The sequence below is a fragment of the Mixophyes fleayi genome, chromosome 7, assembly GCF_038048845.1.
Source record: "Mixophyes fleayi isolate aMixFle1 chromosome 7, aMixFle1.hap1, whole genome shotgun sequence".
NCBI classification, from domain to species: domain Eukaryota; kingdom Metazoa; phylum Chordata; class Amphibia; order Anura; family Limnodynastidae; genus Mixophyes; species Mixophyes fleayi.
The window spans coordinates 120,054,388-120,068,814 of NC_134408.1; the positions used below are offsets into that span (position 1 = coordinate 120,054,388).

General features: G+C 39.1%; 1 protein-coding gene across 2 annotated transcripts in view; it reads right to left on the reverse strand.

The window, feature by feature from the left end:
• OSBPL6 (oxysterol binding protein like 6) overlaps positions 1–14,427 on the reverse strand; it is a 180,748-nt gene that overhangs the window by 17,754 nt on the left and 148,567 nt on the right. For both annotated transcript variants that reach the window (XM_075180551.1, XM_075180552.1), the window contains 4 exons: positions 13,411–13,548; positions 12,127–12,190; positions 10,690–10,768; positions 5,065–5,209 (listed from right to left, as the gene is read on the reverse strand). In XM_075180551.1, the coding sequence (XP_075036652.1) occupies positions 5,065–5,209; positions 10,690–10,768; positions 12,127–12,190; positions 13,411–13,548 (426 nt within the window). The remainder of the gene's footprint in view (positions 1–5,064; positions 5,210–10,689; positions 10,769–12,126; positions 12,191–13,410; positions 13,549–14,427) is intronic.

Consider the following 14,427-nt stretch of genomic DNA (forward strand, 5'->3'; position numbering starts at 1 on the left):
GAGAAAGGCAATTTGGTATCTGTCTGCATCATAATCATCAACATCCTCCTCAGCGCCAGCTACATCAATATCCTCCTCCCGGTGTACAACATTCACACCTTCATTAGCCAAATCTGTAACTGGACTGTGGGTGATCCTTCCAGCATATGCAGAGGGCGTGCTGCAAATGCTGGATGGAGTCACCTCTTCCCGTACAGTGATGGGAAGGTCAGGCTTGACAACCACCAACACCCTTGGACTCGCCTTGAGGATTTGTGATAATTTCTCTTTAGAAGGCAGAGTTGTTTGCTGTTTTGTTGCTGACAGCATAACTCTCTTCAATTTTTTGTAGGGGGGGGGAGGAGGAGGAGGGCTTAGATCCTTGGGTGAAGCTGAACCACTAGTCATGAACACGGGCCAGGGCCTAAGCCGTTCCTTGCCACTCCGTGTCGTAAATGGCATATTGGCAACTTTACGTTTCTCCTCAGATGATTTTAAGTTTCTCTTTTTGCTACTTTTTCTTAACTTGGGCTTTTTGGATTTTACATGCCCGGTACTACGAGATTGGGCATCGGGCTTGGAAGACGACGTTGATGGCATTTCATCGTCTATGTCATGACTAGTGGCAGCAGCTTCAGCATTAGGAGGAAGTGGGTCTTGATCTTTCCCTACTTTATCCTCCAAATTTTTGGTCTCCATTATATGTAGCACAAGATACTGCAGAATGTGTGAACTTGGTAATATTGCAGTACCAATGGACTTATACTGCTGGATTGGTTTTGCAAATTTGGTTATAATTATTATATATTTTTTTTTTTTTTAATTTTTTATTTTTTTTTACTTTTTTTTTATTTTTAAAAAACTTGGGAATAGTGGGGAAATAACTATGCCCTTAGAAGCACAGAGCACAGGACACAGCACCACTGGACTGAACAGGACACGGCACAGGACCCAGCAGCACTACGGAACTCAGCAGGACAGAGCACAGGACACAGCACCACTGGACTGATACTGCAGAATGTGTGAACTTGGTAATATTGCAGTACCAATGGACTTATAATGCTGGATTGGTTTTGCAAATTTGGTTATAATTATTATATTTATTTTTTTTTTTTAATTTTTTATTTTTTTTTACTTTTTTTTTATTTTTAAAAAACTTGGGAATAGTGGGGAAATAACTATGCCCTTAGAAGCACAGAGCACAGGACACAGCACCACTGGACTGAACAGGACACGGCACAGGACCCAGCAGCACTACGGAACTCAGCAGGACAGAGCACAGGACACAGCACCACTGGACTGATACTGCAGAATGTGTGAACTTGGTAATATTGCAGTACCAATGGACTTATAATGCTGGATTGGTTTTGCAAATTTGGTTATAATTATTATATTTATTTATTTTTTTTAATTTTTTTATTTTTTTTACTTTTTTTTTATTTTTAAAAAACTTGGGAATAGTGGGGAAATAACTATGCCCTTAGAAGCACAGAGCACAGGACACAGCACCACTGGACTGAACAGGACACGGCACAGGACCCAGCAGCACTACGGAACTCAGCAGAACAGAGCACAGGACACAGCACCACTGGACTGATACTGCAGAATGTGTGAACTTGGTAATATTGCAGTACCAATGGACTTATAATGCTGGATTGGTTTTGCAAATTTGGTTATAATTATTATATATTTTTTTTTTTTTAAATTTTTTATTATTTTTTACTTTTTTTTTATTTTTTAAAAACTTGGGAATAATGGGGAAATAACTATGCCCTTAGAAGCACAGAGCACAGGACACAGCACCACTGGACTGAACAGGACACGGCACAGGACCCAGCAGCACTACGGAACTCAGCAGGACAGAGCACAGGACACAGCACCACTGGACTGATACTGCAGAATGTGTAAACTTTGTAATATTGCAGTACCACTGGACTTTTACTGCTGAATGTGTGAACTTGGTAATATTGCAGTACCAATGGGCTTATACTGCAGGATTGGTTGTGAAAATTTTGTGGTAATTAAAAAATATTAAAGTAGTTTTTGGTATTTTTTAAAAAAAACTTTTTTTTATTTTTTTAAACACAGGGGAATATTGGGGAAATAACTATGCCCTTAGAAGCACAGAGCACAGGACACAGCACCACTGGACTGAACAGGACACAGCACAGGACCCAGCAGCACCACTGACCTCAGAAGGACAGAGCACAGCACACAGCACCACTGGACTGATACTGCAGAACACAGCACAGCACAGCACAGCACAGCACAGCACAGCACAGCACAGCACACAGCACCACTGGACTGATACTGCAGAACACAGCACAGCACAGCACAGCACAGCACAGCACAGCACAGCACAGCACAGCACAGCACAGCACTAAACAGCACAGAACTAAACAGCACAGAACTAAACAGCACAGAGGACCACCTAACACACCCTCCCTCTACCCTGATCAATGCCCGAGTGAAGATGGCGGCGACTAGCGGGGAATTTATAGGATCCGAGTATCGCGAGATCCGACAACGGGATTATGAGTCAGAGCCTCAGTTTCACTTTTGAATTTGGCGCCAATACCCGGATCTGTCTCGGATCCGACTCGGATCCGCAACGTTCGGGTGGGCTCGGATTTCAGAAATCCGAGTGCGCTCATCCCTAATTGTAATATTTTAAAATTTTAATTGAATATGAGGGGAGATTAGTCTTCATTTTGTAGAGCTGTACTACTTCAAGGTATTACATTGTATTAATTTGGTACGTTGGTAAAAAGTGATTTAATTAGAGGTGGGCAATATTAATGTAGGTTTTTAATGTACAGTTTACTTTATGCATCATTCTTTGTTTTTGTTATTTAACATATGCTGTTACATTTACATATATTGAGTTTTTCAAACTTTTATTATTATTACGGCAAGTGGTTTTTGACTTGCTTTTAATATATATATATATATATTTATATATATATATATATATATATATATATATCACATACACATACATACATACATACATACAGACACACTGCTTTGTACGATTATACATCATTCCAGGGTTAATAATATAGCCCATAGGTAGGCAGCCTGTACATTTCCAGCTGTTGCCTAGCCAATATATATATATATATATATATATATATATATATATATATATATATATATATATATATATATATATATTCAAATGCTCACTTTATGTTACATAAACACTTTCCATGTATTGTTGAGGGGTTGTTTGAATTTAATTAGATATGGATACCCGATTTTGCTAGTAATGCATGGATATTATGAATATATATAATATAATATAATGAATACTATAACATATTAAGGATAAGTTTCTTTGAAGAGGGTGAGATGTATATTCAACTGGTGCATGAATAATATTACATTTACACTAGCAACATCACATGTCAACACGATCACAGACATGATGGTTAATGGGCCAAGGGACCTTATACTGGTAACTACATGTAAAAATGTATAGTCGATGGCATGGAAGAATAGTTTGCAACATACATGATCATAACACAAGTCATTTAAAATTCATGAATTATCTGCATAATGCCCGAATGAAACTATTAGCTGTTATTAGAAATTACAAGTGTACTTTATCCAATAGTGAAATTACAGTGTGCACCTGGGCGGTGTGGCAAAAAAACAATGCTTTCCTTAGATAACACAATACTACCATTCCCTGCCATATTTCAATGGAAACACATGTGGGGACTTTTGACATGTGTATGACATTTTCACAGAACACCAGAAAGATTTACTTTTCTCTCCTTTCTGGATTTCCGAGGTTTCTGTATAACTGGGTTTCTGGATAAGAGATCCCATACCTGTATGTGTGTGTATACTGTGTGTGTGTGTGTGTGTGTGCGTGCATGTGCGTGTGTATGTGAGTGTGTGTGTGCGTGTGTGTGCATGTGCGTGTGTATGTGAGTGTGTGTGTGCGTGTGTATGTGAGTGTGTGTGTGCGTGTGCGTGTGTGTGTGTGTGCAGGGGTGCCAAGAGGGGGGATGGGTGGCCAGGCTAAGGCAGATTATGGTTGGGTCAGATGGGGTTCTGGAATCCTGGGCCAAATAACAAATCACTATGGCATTCAATGACCTGGAGATTAACAATAAAAATAAGAAGAGGATGGGCGAGGGTCATAACGAGTATAATAAATGACGGGTGGAGGGAATTACCCTTCAAGGGTTATACTCAAGAGTATTGTATTCTTCTAATATCAATTATGCCAGATCCCCAACCATGATGTTTTTGAATATGCCCAAAGTGTGCATTGCAGCAAGCAAGGTTCTGAAGAATGTTCTAAGTATTCAGGACTTACAGACCCAATGTTGCTATTTTGTGACTAGGGCAAAAGAACTTGATTACCATTATTTGTGCTTTTGTTTTTGCTGGCAGCTAGAAAATGTATTACAAAGAAATGGCTGCAAAACCTTCCTCCTAAGCAAGTGTAACTAATTGAGATTCTGAACAAATTTTATTACCAGATAGATTGGATGAGACATAAAGAATAACATTCCAAAATGTTTTCAGAAATGTAAAGCTTTTATAGTAGTAGTATTATTAGCAACAAGAACACTTAATGACAACCATTGGAGGGGCGTGACTATTGCAACAGGGGGTGTGGTTAGACTCACAGAGGGTCATACCTAGTGCTTAACAAGTTCTACCCACGCTTCTTAATGTTGTTTCTTCACCTTAGCCAGGCCACGGAAACTGCAAGTTGAAGCAATTTTCCCTGGAGCTCCTGTGTTTCTGTGAAAAAGGTCCCTGCTTACTCTGCTGGTTAAAAGTGTTAACTACACAAATATGTCTGGCAGATGAGGTGTGTGGTGTTTGGCCACACATTCACACCCCTTTAGGATGTGCGTGTAGCATTGGCATTTGCCGATGCTCTATTACAGTGTTTCCCAAACCCAATCCTCACAGACCCCTAACAGTGCAGGTTTCCTGGGTGACAAGTGAAATAATTGGCACCACCTGTGGATCTGTTACGATGTATCAGTCAGTAATGAATACACCTGTGCTCTGACAAGGAGATATGGAAAACATGCACTGTTATTATCTACTTGCCTTGATGAACGTCATTTTACACGTAGAAACACTGTTCTTTGTGTTCCGTATGGTGATCTCACCATAATGTTCAATCCATCGTCTCCCACTGAGGATGTTGTGTATACAGGTTGTAACTTTGTTCCAGACATAACAATCTCCGTACCTAGATACAAAGACAATAAGACCTTAAAACAGCTGCCCGTTCTGTTAAAAGTCCTTCTTTTAAACATAATTGTCCTATTTATCAAAAAATAATAGGGGCTTAAATTATAAAAAATAAAAATAATGCAGATGCAAGACATTTTCTTAATACAAGTTTATATGAAATTGCCCCTATTTTTTGCCATAAGCATACAACTGCACATTCCCCTTTACCGCTTTTGAATTTCATGTGAGCAGTTGCTTAGTACGACATTGCACAGAAATACGCACGTCGACACAAGTAGAGAAACTGCACTTATACCACTTACTTTCTTAACTAGATTTCAAGTTGGAACTTTGATAGCGTCCAACAGAGGTGCAATGATGAGGGGTTGACACATCATCATCATCATCACCATTTATTTATATAGCGCCACTAATTCAGCAGCGCTGTACAGAGAACTCATTCACATCAGTCCCTGCCCCATTGGGGCTTACAGTCTAAATTCCCTAACACACACACACAAAGACAGACAGACTAGGGTCAATTTGATAGCAGCCAATTAACCTACTAGTATGTTTTTGGAGTGTGGGAGGAAACCGGAGCACCCGGAGGAAACCCACGCAAACACGGGGAGAACATACAAACTCCTCACAGATAAGGCCATGGTCGGTAATTGAACTCATGACCCCAGTGCTGTAAGGCAGAAGTGCTAACCACTTCGCCACCGTGCTGCCCACTCAGCTGCAGAACTATTGGGTCCTTGTTTTGTGGAGGTCCTTTTCTAGGGACCCCACCAGCACAGACAACGGGAGTAAGTCCCCATAATTTAGTTAATTTATTATATTTTAAAGATAATATAAAAAAAAAGGTGGAATTAGTTATCACTGCTATCCAATAACAACAATTTCACAGCATTGGAACTTACACAGATTTCATTATGCAGAAGAGCATTTAGGGTAATCTCCACAGTAGTACAAGTCTAGCTCATATATACTGTGCAGAAAGAGTTTAATGTCACCAGCAGGGAGATAATTAGGAATGTGGAGATCAGTGGTAATTAGCCTGTGTGAGCTGTAGCAGACTCAGCTTGGTGTACACAGCACAGAGGTAATCTATGATGTAAATATTACACTAATGGCACATTCAAATTATCTTGCAATGCAGTCCAATATAATAAAATGTGGCTTACTGATTGAACCTATAAAACAGTCATTTTTTAATACATAATGCATAAATCTGTAATAATTAGGCATTAAAAATACTTTCCAATATAATCTTTTTTACATGCACCCCGTTCGCAATATTTCCTATTTTCCAGTAGCAACCCCACTTGAAGATGTCTATTCACTTCAATTGATCAGTTCAGTTTAGGTTAACGCAAAAGGAAAATAAATAGGCAGAGCGGGAATAGTGCATTCACCATCATCATCATCATAATTAATTTATATAGCGCCACCAATTCTACACCGGTGTATAGAGAATAATTGTCATTCACATCAGTCCTTGCCCACTGGAGCTTACAGTCTAAATTACCTAAAAGACACACAAACACACTAGTGTTAATTCTGTCAGCAGCCAAATAACATATTAGTATGTTTTTGGAGTATGGGAGGAAACCGGAGTACCCGGAAGAAACCCACGCAAGCACCGGGAGAACATAGATACTCCACACAGATAACGCCATGGTCACAAATCGAATTCATGACCCAGTGCTGTGTGGCAGAAGTGCTAACCACTGAGCCACTGTGCTGCCAGTACTGCTGGTGCATTTTGTGTTGTGTGGCAGAGGTCATGTTGGAAAGTGAGCACAGCAACTCTGACGCATCCTCATTTCTATTTGCAAAACATGTTTGGTATCTTGCAACTATGTTCGCAGGGTTTCTTACAGTAGAATTTGGTAAGATCAAGATTCTGTTACAAAGTATTCGTACAAAATTACTGAACAAAATGTATCTATTTTCACAGCAGACATTGCTGGGAACACAAGTATCCACTAATATCTAAAATTATATATGTATAATTGTGTACTCTGTACATTCACTGCTTATTTTTGTGACTATCTGTCTGCTAGATAGGACATCACAGTCTAAGTCAGGGGTGGGCAAACCAGTCCTCAAGGGCCATCAACAGTTCATGTTTTTAGGATTTCTTTAATCATGCACAGCTGAGTTAATCTATTTGGCTGGGTCAGTAATTATCCCAGCTGTTTCTACAGACAGAAATCCTAAAAACATGAGCTGTTATTGGCCCTTGAGGACTGGTTTGCCCACCCCTGGTCTAAGTCCTAGGTTCTCAACATGATGTAAGTATACCACAAAGGGTACCTGAGCACCTCAGATTGATTCTTATTGAGCCTTATAGATATAACTGGAATTAACATTACAATTATTAGTAAAGGAATAAATATAAAGGGTATTCTCTAAAGCATTTAAATGCATAAGAAGTGGCTTGGTATAAATGTGCTCAGACTCTGAATTAATGTTATACACACTAGAGCAGGGGTGGGCAAACCAGTCCTCAAGGGCCATATAACAGTTCATGTTTTTAGGATTTCTTTAATCATGCACAGCTGAGTTAATCTATTTGGCTGGGTCAGTAATTATCCCAGCTGTTTCTACAGACAGAAATCCTAAAAACATGAACTGTTATATGGCCCTTGAGGACTGGTTTGCCCACCCCTGCACTAGAGGTACTTTACATAAATCAACATGCTTCATAGGGTTACTTGGTAAACATTTACCATAACACATGGGTACATATTAAAATAAGTTTGAGAAACCCTGCGTTAAGGTAAACTTATTCCATATCTTTAAATAATATTTATGACATATTAACTTAAATTTTGCAAACCAAATTTTACAAACCATTAAAATAGTTTACATATTCACAAGTCTATGAATATTTAGTTTATGGCCATCATCTTAAAGGGAATACTCTCATAAATCAGTTTAAATAAATAGTATGGTTTTCCCTGTCATTAGTTTTTGTAATGTTTATGATTAAACTCTTATTATCAAGGTGCAAAATTTAATAGGACGTAATCATTTATTCATGACAACTTTAATAGTAATCATGGCTGCTTTACGCCACTAATGGTCCTCATTCCTAATAAACCTTGTGGGCTTGTCCGTACTTCATTACCTATTTATTTACTAACTATTACCAATATATTATTGGTTAGCATGGTTGCACAGTGATTAGCATTGCTGCCTCACCTTTTAGTTAGTAACCTGTTTTGTGCAGAGCCATCTTTATCTTCTGTTTCATATACTTTTATGTTAAGTGGTTAGCACTTCTGCCTCACAGTACTGGGGTTATGAGTTCTATTCCGACCATGGACTTATCTGGGTGGAGTTTGTATGTTCTCCCTGTGTTTGTGTAGGTTTCCTCCGGGTGCTCCAGTTTCCTCCCAGAGTCTTAAGACCTATATAGTAGGTTAATATACGGCTGACTAACAATGGATCCTAGTTTATGTGTGTGAAGAATTTAGGAGAAATATGGTGACACTATTTAAATTATAATAATTATACAAGTGCTACTTGAAATGTGGACTCCATTAATCTGTCATTTCAATTATCAAGTACTGAAACCTGTAGAGTAACCGTCATTCCCTCTGAGCATACCTCGCTAGTATCATGCTAGGACTTGCAGTGCAAAATCACTGAACCAGGACTAAATTCCCCACCAGAAGCTGGTAATAGCTGTGAGTGTGCGCATTAATCATTAATGGAGGTCCTTCTGTTACACTGCTCTCCTGTCATTTCGGTTATATTCAGCTCCCCACTTGTGCCCAAGAGAGTCGATCCTCACTAGAATTTAATTCACAACTGCTGTCCCCACAGTTCTATATTTGGATGGTGAAACAGCTAATTATTTACAGAGTTAGCGTATCAATCTATGCTTGATGAACGTTTGGCCGCGCATGCGTAGCAGATACTTGGAGGGCAAGTCAGGAAGCAAATTCTTTCATCGCTGCATTAAACTAGTAGTGAAAGACATCACCGGGGACACAGTATTTCACTGTGATACCCTGTTTGTGGAAAATCTGCCCCATCAACAAAAATTATATTAAATAGCTCTGAAAACTCTGAGCAAAGTGCTGCGAAAAACATTGTGAAACAATGGGTAAACCTCTGATAATTTATAAATAGGTCCCATAATCACACTACATGATACAGGAAGCTTATCATGGGAGCAGTGTGGCTTGTGTTAGCAGATGATAATCCTCATCTGCCACCAAGTGCTGTAATTAGCTCTAATGACTACTGAACAGCTGGTGTAATTCACTACGGAATCCTCACAGGTATCATCATCACCATTTATTTATATATGGCCATATCTCCTGCTCAGGTACACCTCAAAGATTTCTAGGCTGCATACCACTGTGGAAACCAATTCATTATCAATCAGTTTCCAGAGATTTCTTAGCCCTTGCTAAAAACCTCACTTTTAAATGGTGGTAATCGTCTTAACAGTAACAAGAACCCCGACAGGCTTCACACCTACACCAAAATTCCGATTGCAGCAAAAAACAAATCCAATATAAAGAGACTTACCTGAAAACCAAAAGATCCAGCTTTTTGACGGCAGCGCATGCAGTCATTCCGATGAGGCAGTGGTCCGGCACTTCACTTTCACGTCAGTGCGCCGTACATTCATGTTAATTTAAAGTGGCAATGTCTGGACCCCGCAGGCTAAGTGTTTAAGTGACATTGCTGCTTTAGGTAGGTGTGAAGCCTGTCGGGGTTCTTGTCACCGTTAAGACGTACCCAACCCCTTTTAAAAGCAGCCAAGTGTCTTTTCCTGTAAACAGGCCCAGTTTCAGGATGTTGTGGTCAGTAGTTCCCTCCACAGTGCATGTAATTTCAGACCTCCTAGTAAATCAAATAATTTAAACCACAGTCAGCCACTAATGAATACACCTGTGCACTTAATGGGGGTCTGGAAACATGAACTGTTGCTGGTTGCTACAAGAGGATCACTGTTCTTACTGGGACCAGCTTAAAACCACACACTCACCGTGGCATTTTTATTATATTTTGAATCCATTCCAATTAAAGAAAATCAACAACATTTTAGCTTTATTAGACAAAATATTTGTACAAAAAATGTGGAACTCCATCCGAAACCTATAATATTGTTTTGAGTGGACTTCAGTAGTCGTCATTAGAATTATATACAAAGGTTTACTTACATTCAGTTGTCTGTTGCCACAGAATTTTTGGTAATCCAAAGATTCCAATGGTCCAGTGACGCGCTCCTCAGCTTACAAACAAAGTGATGTTGTCACTACCCCTCGTCCTGTGAACTTCCCACAGACAAGAATAGGAAGTGCACAGAGTAGGGTTGGCTGGCAGAGTGTCAGTAGCAGGGACGAGAGCATCACTGAACCGTGGGAGCGTTCAGTAACCTGCCAGATCAGGGTGATTGTTGTCCCCCAGGTAAGTAGAACAATCTATTCCAGGATAACTTATTAAACTTCTTTAAGTCATACTCACTTTGGAAACATAACATTCACTGTTCCAAAAGGCAATATTTCCATGGATTTTCCCCAAAATTTATTTTTCCATCTGACATCTGAAAATGAAAAATCACAATTAGTAAAAGACTGTCTCAAAACGCTATATGCTATTTCATTTCTGATAAGCTGGCGTTTTCTATACCAAAACTATGGAAAGTTACACCCTATTCACAGCTAGCTGCCTTTACACCTTGGTTGCACATTAACATTCCTCAATAAAGTAATATAATTTAAGTTTGTTACATTTTGACCACATTATTATCAGTCTCTCACTGGCTTTGATTAGAGGTCTCTCTGTCCTTAGACTGTGATCTTACAAATGAGCCATTGGTTCTCTGTATTCTCTGCTATGCACTTACTCATGACCTGCAATGACATCTTTGCACCCATGTTCCCCATGTGGCCAATTAAGGAAGTTCCCTGGATATCTACATCCCTCAGTCTCACACTACCTTTGCCTGTACAACATGTAACTTTTCTGCGCAAAGGTGCATAAACATTTTATTGCCGTTTCCTGGATCCTGACCTTGGCTATGCTTCCTGAGTCCTTCTGCCCTGACTGTAACCTATTCTCGACTACACCTCACTGCTGACTGAACCTGACCTTTGGCTTGTTTTGCGATTTAGAAATGTGTGTGTTTGTTTAGTCAACAGTCTGCTGGTAAGTCTCCTGTGGGTTTACCTCCAGTAGAGTCCTTGTATGGTCCTCTGGTGAAAACTATGAGGGTCATTAGACTTTGTGTCCCGAAGGAGCCTGTGTCAATTACCAGAGGCACTTCTGCACACTTATCCCTATAAAGAGGTGTGATAGAGCTATATATTGCTCTCTTAAAGTACAATTAAATATATTGTAATCCAGCAGGCTTAATATTTATAGATGTAAATATTATGAGGCTGCGAAAGAATCTAATTCAATTTAAAAGTAAAATTGTACACACTCTTCTTAGCTAACTGATCACAATCAATTTTCTTATGTACTACTATATGAATAGCTCTAAAGGGCTTCAAAATGTGCGTCAATAATCTCACTATAGAATTTTAGAATAGTAAACGGATACAGATTTGTAGAATGACCACACAGACCCAGGGATAATCACAGATATTACAAAATGAAGGAGAAGGGACCATGGGGTAGGGGTAGTACAGGGATTGTGTGGCGAAATGGGCATAAAACATGAAACCTGGGTCTGACGGGAAGTATGGTGTTCACAAAAATTATTTCCCCCCCACTGAACACAGGCAAACTTAAATGCCATTAGTTCAGACACATTCCTGTGCATGTTAAATGTGTATTTGTGACTGTTTCTAATATTTATTCAATTATATACAAAATTATAGTTGTACTGCTATAAATGATCTGGACTGATTGGTCAAGTCTGTGTATCAAAGAAAAACCTTAAGAACAAAAGATTACCTTGCCAGAAGACAAAATTCTTAGATTCACAGTGGCAGGCAGAAATTGGAGGGTGATGGCTAACCTGAAAAATGATACGGTTTTACAAGGGTGAGTTAAGGATAAATACCAACTGCTAAATGACAGGAGGCTCTTGTCACTAAAGAGTCCCCTTCATTTACCATATTCCTAAGACGCTGCTCTTACTCTACCACTACACCTACATTAGTCACACAATAATTGGCAGACTGCAGAACTTTGTGCTGTTCCCTAATATCCCAGCACGCAGTGCTTGCAGGTCTGTATAGTGAAGACATGGGAGAGAAGAGAGCACCCATGACAACCATAATTCATCAAACTCCATGAAAATTGTATAATTAGACAATCAAAGAGGCTTGTAAACTGATGGCCAACATAGCCATTATAAAGTACTATGTAGCTGACTAGTCTCTACCAATTTTCTTACAGAGTATCATTTTTATTATCTATGAAAACTAGACTTTTCTTATGCTCTCATAAAACAAGGAACATGTTTGATTCACCTACACATGATGTTGTTACTTTCCAGACATATAGAAATAGACTTTGATTAATAATTTGATCATTATGGAGAATTTTCATCATTTTGTAGGTAGACAGTTTGTCTGTAGTATTAGGTACTGTGCTTCATTTATAAATGAAAGTAATGTTGTGGCACAGCATGGGACAGTTTGAAAGCTGGTCAGTAAAAAGGTTGTCAATGCAGATAATGAGACACATGATACAAGGCTTCTACTTGACACCCAACCAATGAGCAGTGATTACTTTAGAATATTATTGAGAAGTATCTGTTACAGGCGTTAACAGGGATAAGTATCGTCCCAACCATGGAGCTACTGCTACTTGGAGGAAGATGGTTCATTAACAGAAATGTGTTTTTGGCTGGAGTTAAACAGAAATCAAGCTTTTTTTTTCTGAAAACAGATAACATTGTTTGAAAGTCCAGGTACGTAATTATTCAATCCAGTCACCATGGTGTTATTTCTAATATTTATTAAGAGTATAAAGTGGAAATAAAAAGGTGACTAGAACAGGCAACATCCAAAAGTACCTGCCGTGCCCCTGCACTCCCATAACGATTTAATGTTTAATGCTGTGTGTAGTCGGAAACTTTGTAGCCTATCCGCATAAATCTTATGACTTTTACCAGATGTATATTTTAATCTATTGTATTTTTCTGAAGAATTGTATGGCTGAGTTTTCAGTTGTTGGTACAGCAGAATGTATTTCAAAGAAGTCAAAAGATTGGCATCTAAACAACTTCACCTGTTCTGATAAAAATCGAAATCCTTTGTCCTCTCTTATACATTCATAAGTCTCACCGAGCACAGGGTTGAAAGGCTTGCTCCCAGCTCGGTAATACGTGGCAGCGTATCCTGAGACTGCAAACGCAGCTATAAGGGCCTGGAAGAGAGAGTAAGGATTATTAATATACCCTGACTTTTTATTATATCCATGTCTACATGTTGTGATAATACAATACAGAGTCAGGATTGGCTACAGACAGTGGGAGCAGTGTAGTGACACTTGGTACTAATTATCAGTGCCTTCCAGACCATAGTAATTCCTGTCATTGGCCCTTGTTCTAGTGCATTCACACAGTCCATGTAGCCGGTCAGTACATAACTGGATAGTAAACGTCTCTCACCAGCCAGACAGATTGGGCTATGTGAGCACTTTTTACTACTGCGATCATGCTTCTCTACAAAGGTAACATGTGGCCCTCTAGTGGGACCAAAAGTCAATGCTGAGGTCCCTGCAAAACATCATTGCCCAACAATGCACTAGGGATTGCCACGATGTACTCTACTGATGTACCGTAAAAAATATGCACAGTATATTGATTTTTTTCATAAATGGCTGCCCTATTACTGTTTTTGCACCTCTGTGTATGTGGGGTCTTTTCTGGATGACTATTACATTTTCACTAATGTACTATTTGTAAAATGAAAAGAAAACATGTTGTTACACAAATGTTTTATATACAAACACAGAATTTGAAACATTGGGCACATTTATAAGGTATCTATCCATCCACCATGACATGCAACCATAAAAACGTTACCGTGTGCCACTCATACCAAGGTGATAATTGTTTAATGAATAGATGTAAAATATTTTTGTACAGCCTGTTGGTCATATCCCACATTTTACAAAATGCTCCTTAATGGAAAAATATGGAATACGGATCTTAAACTGATTAGGTTTGGGTGAGCAATGTGAGTAAGATGCTGCAATGGAGGCTGCTCCACCTGTACAGCTATTGGATTGTGAAACCGAGCA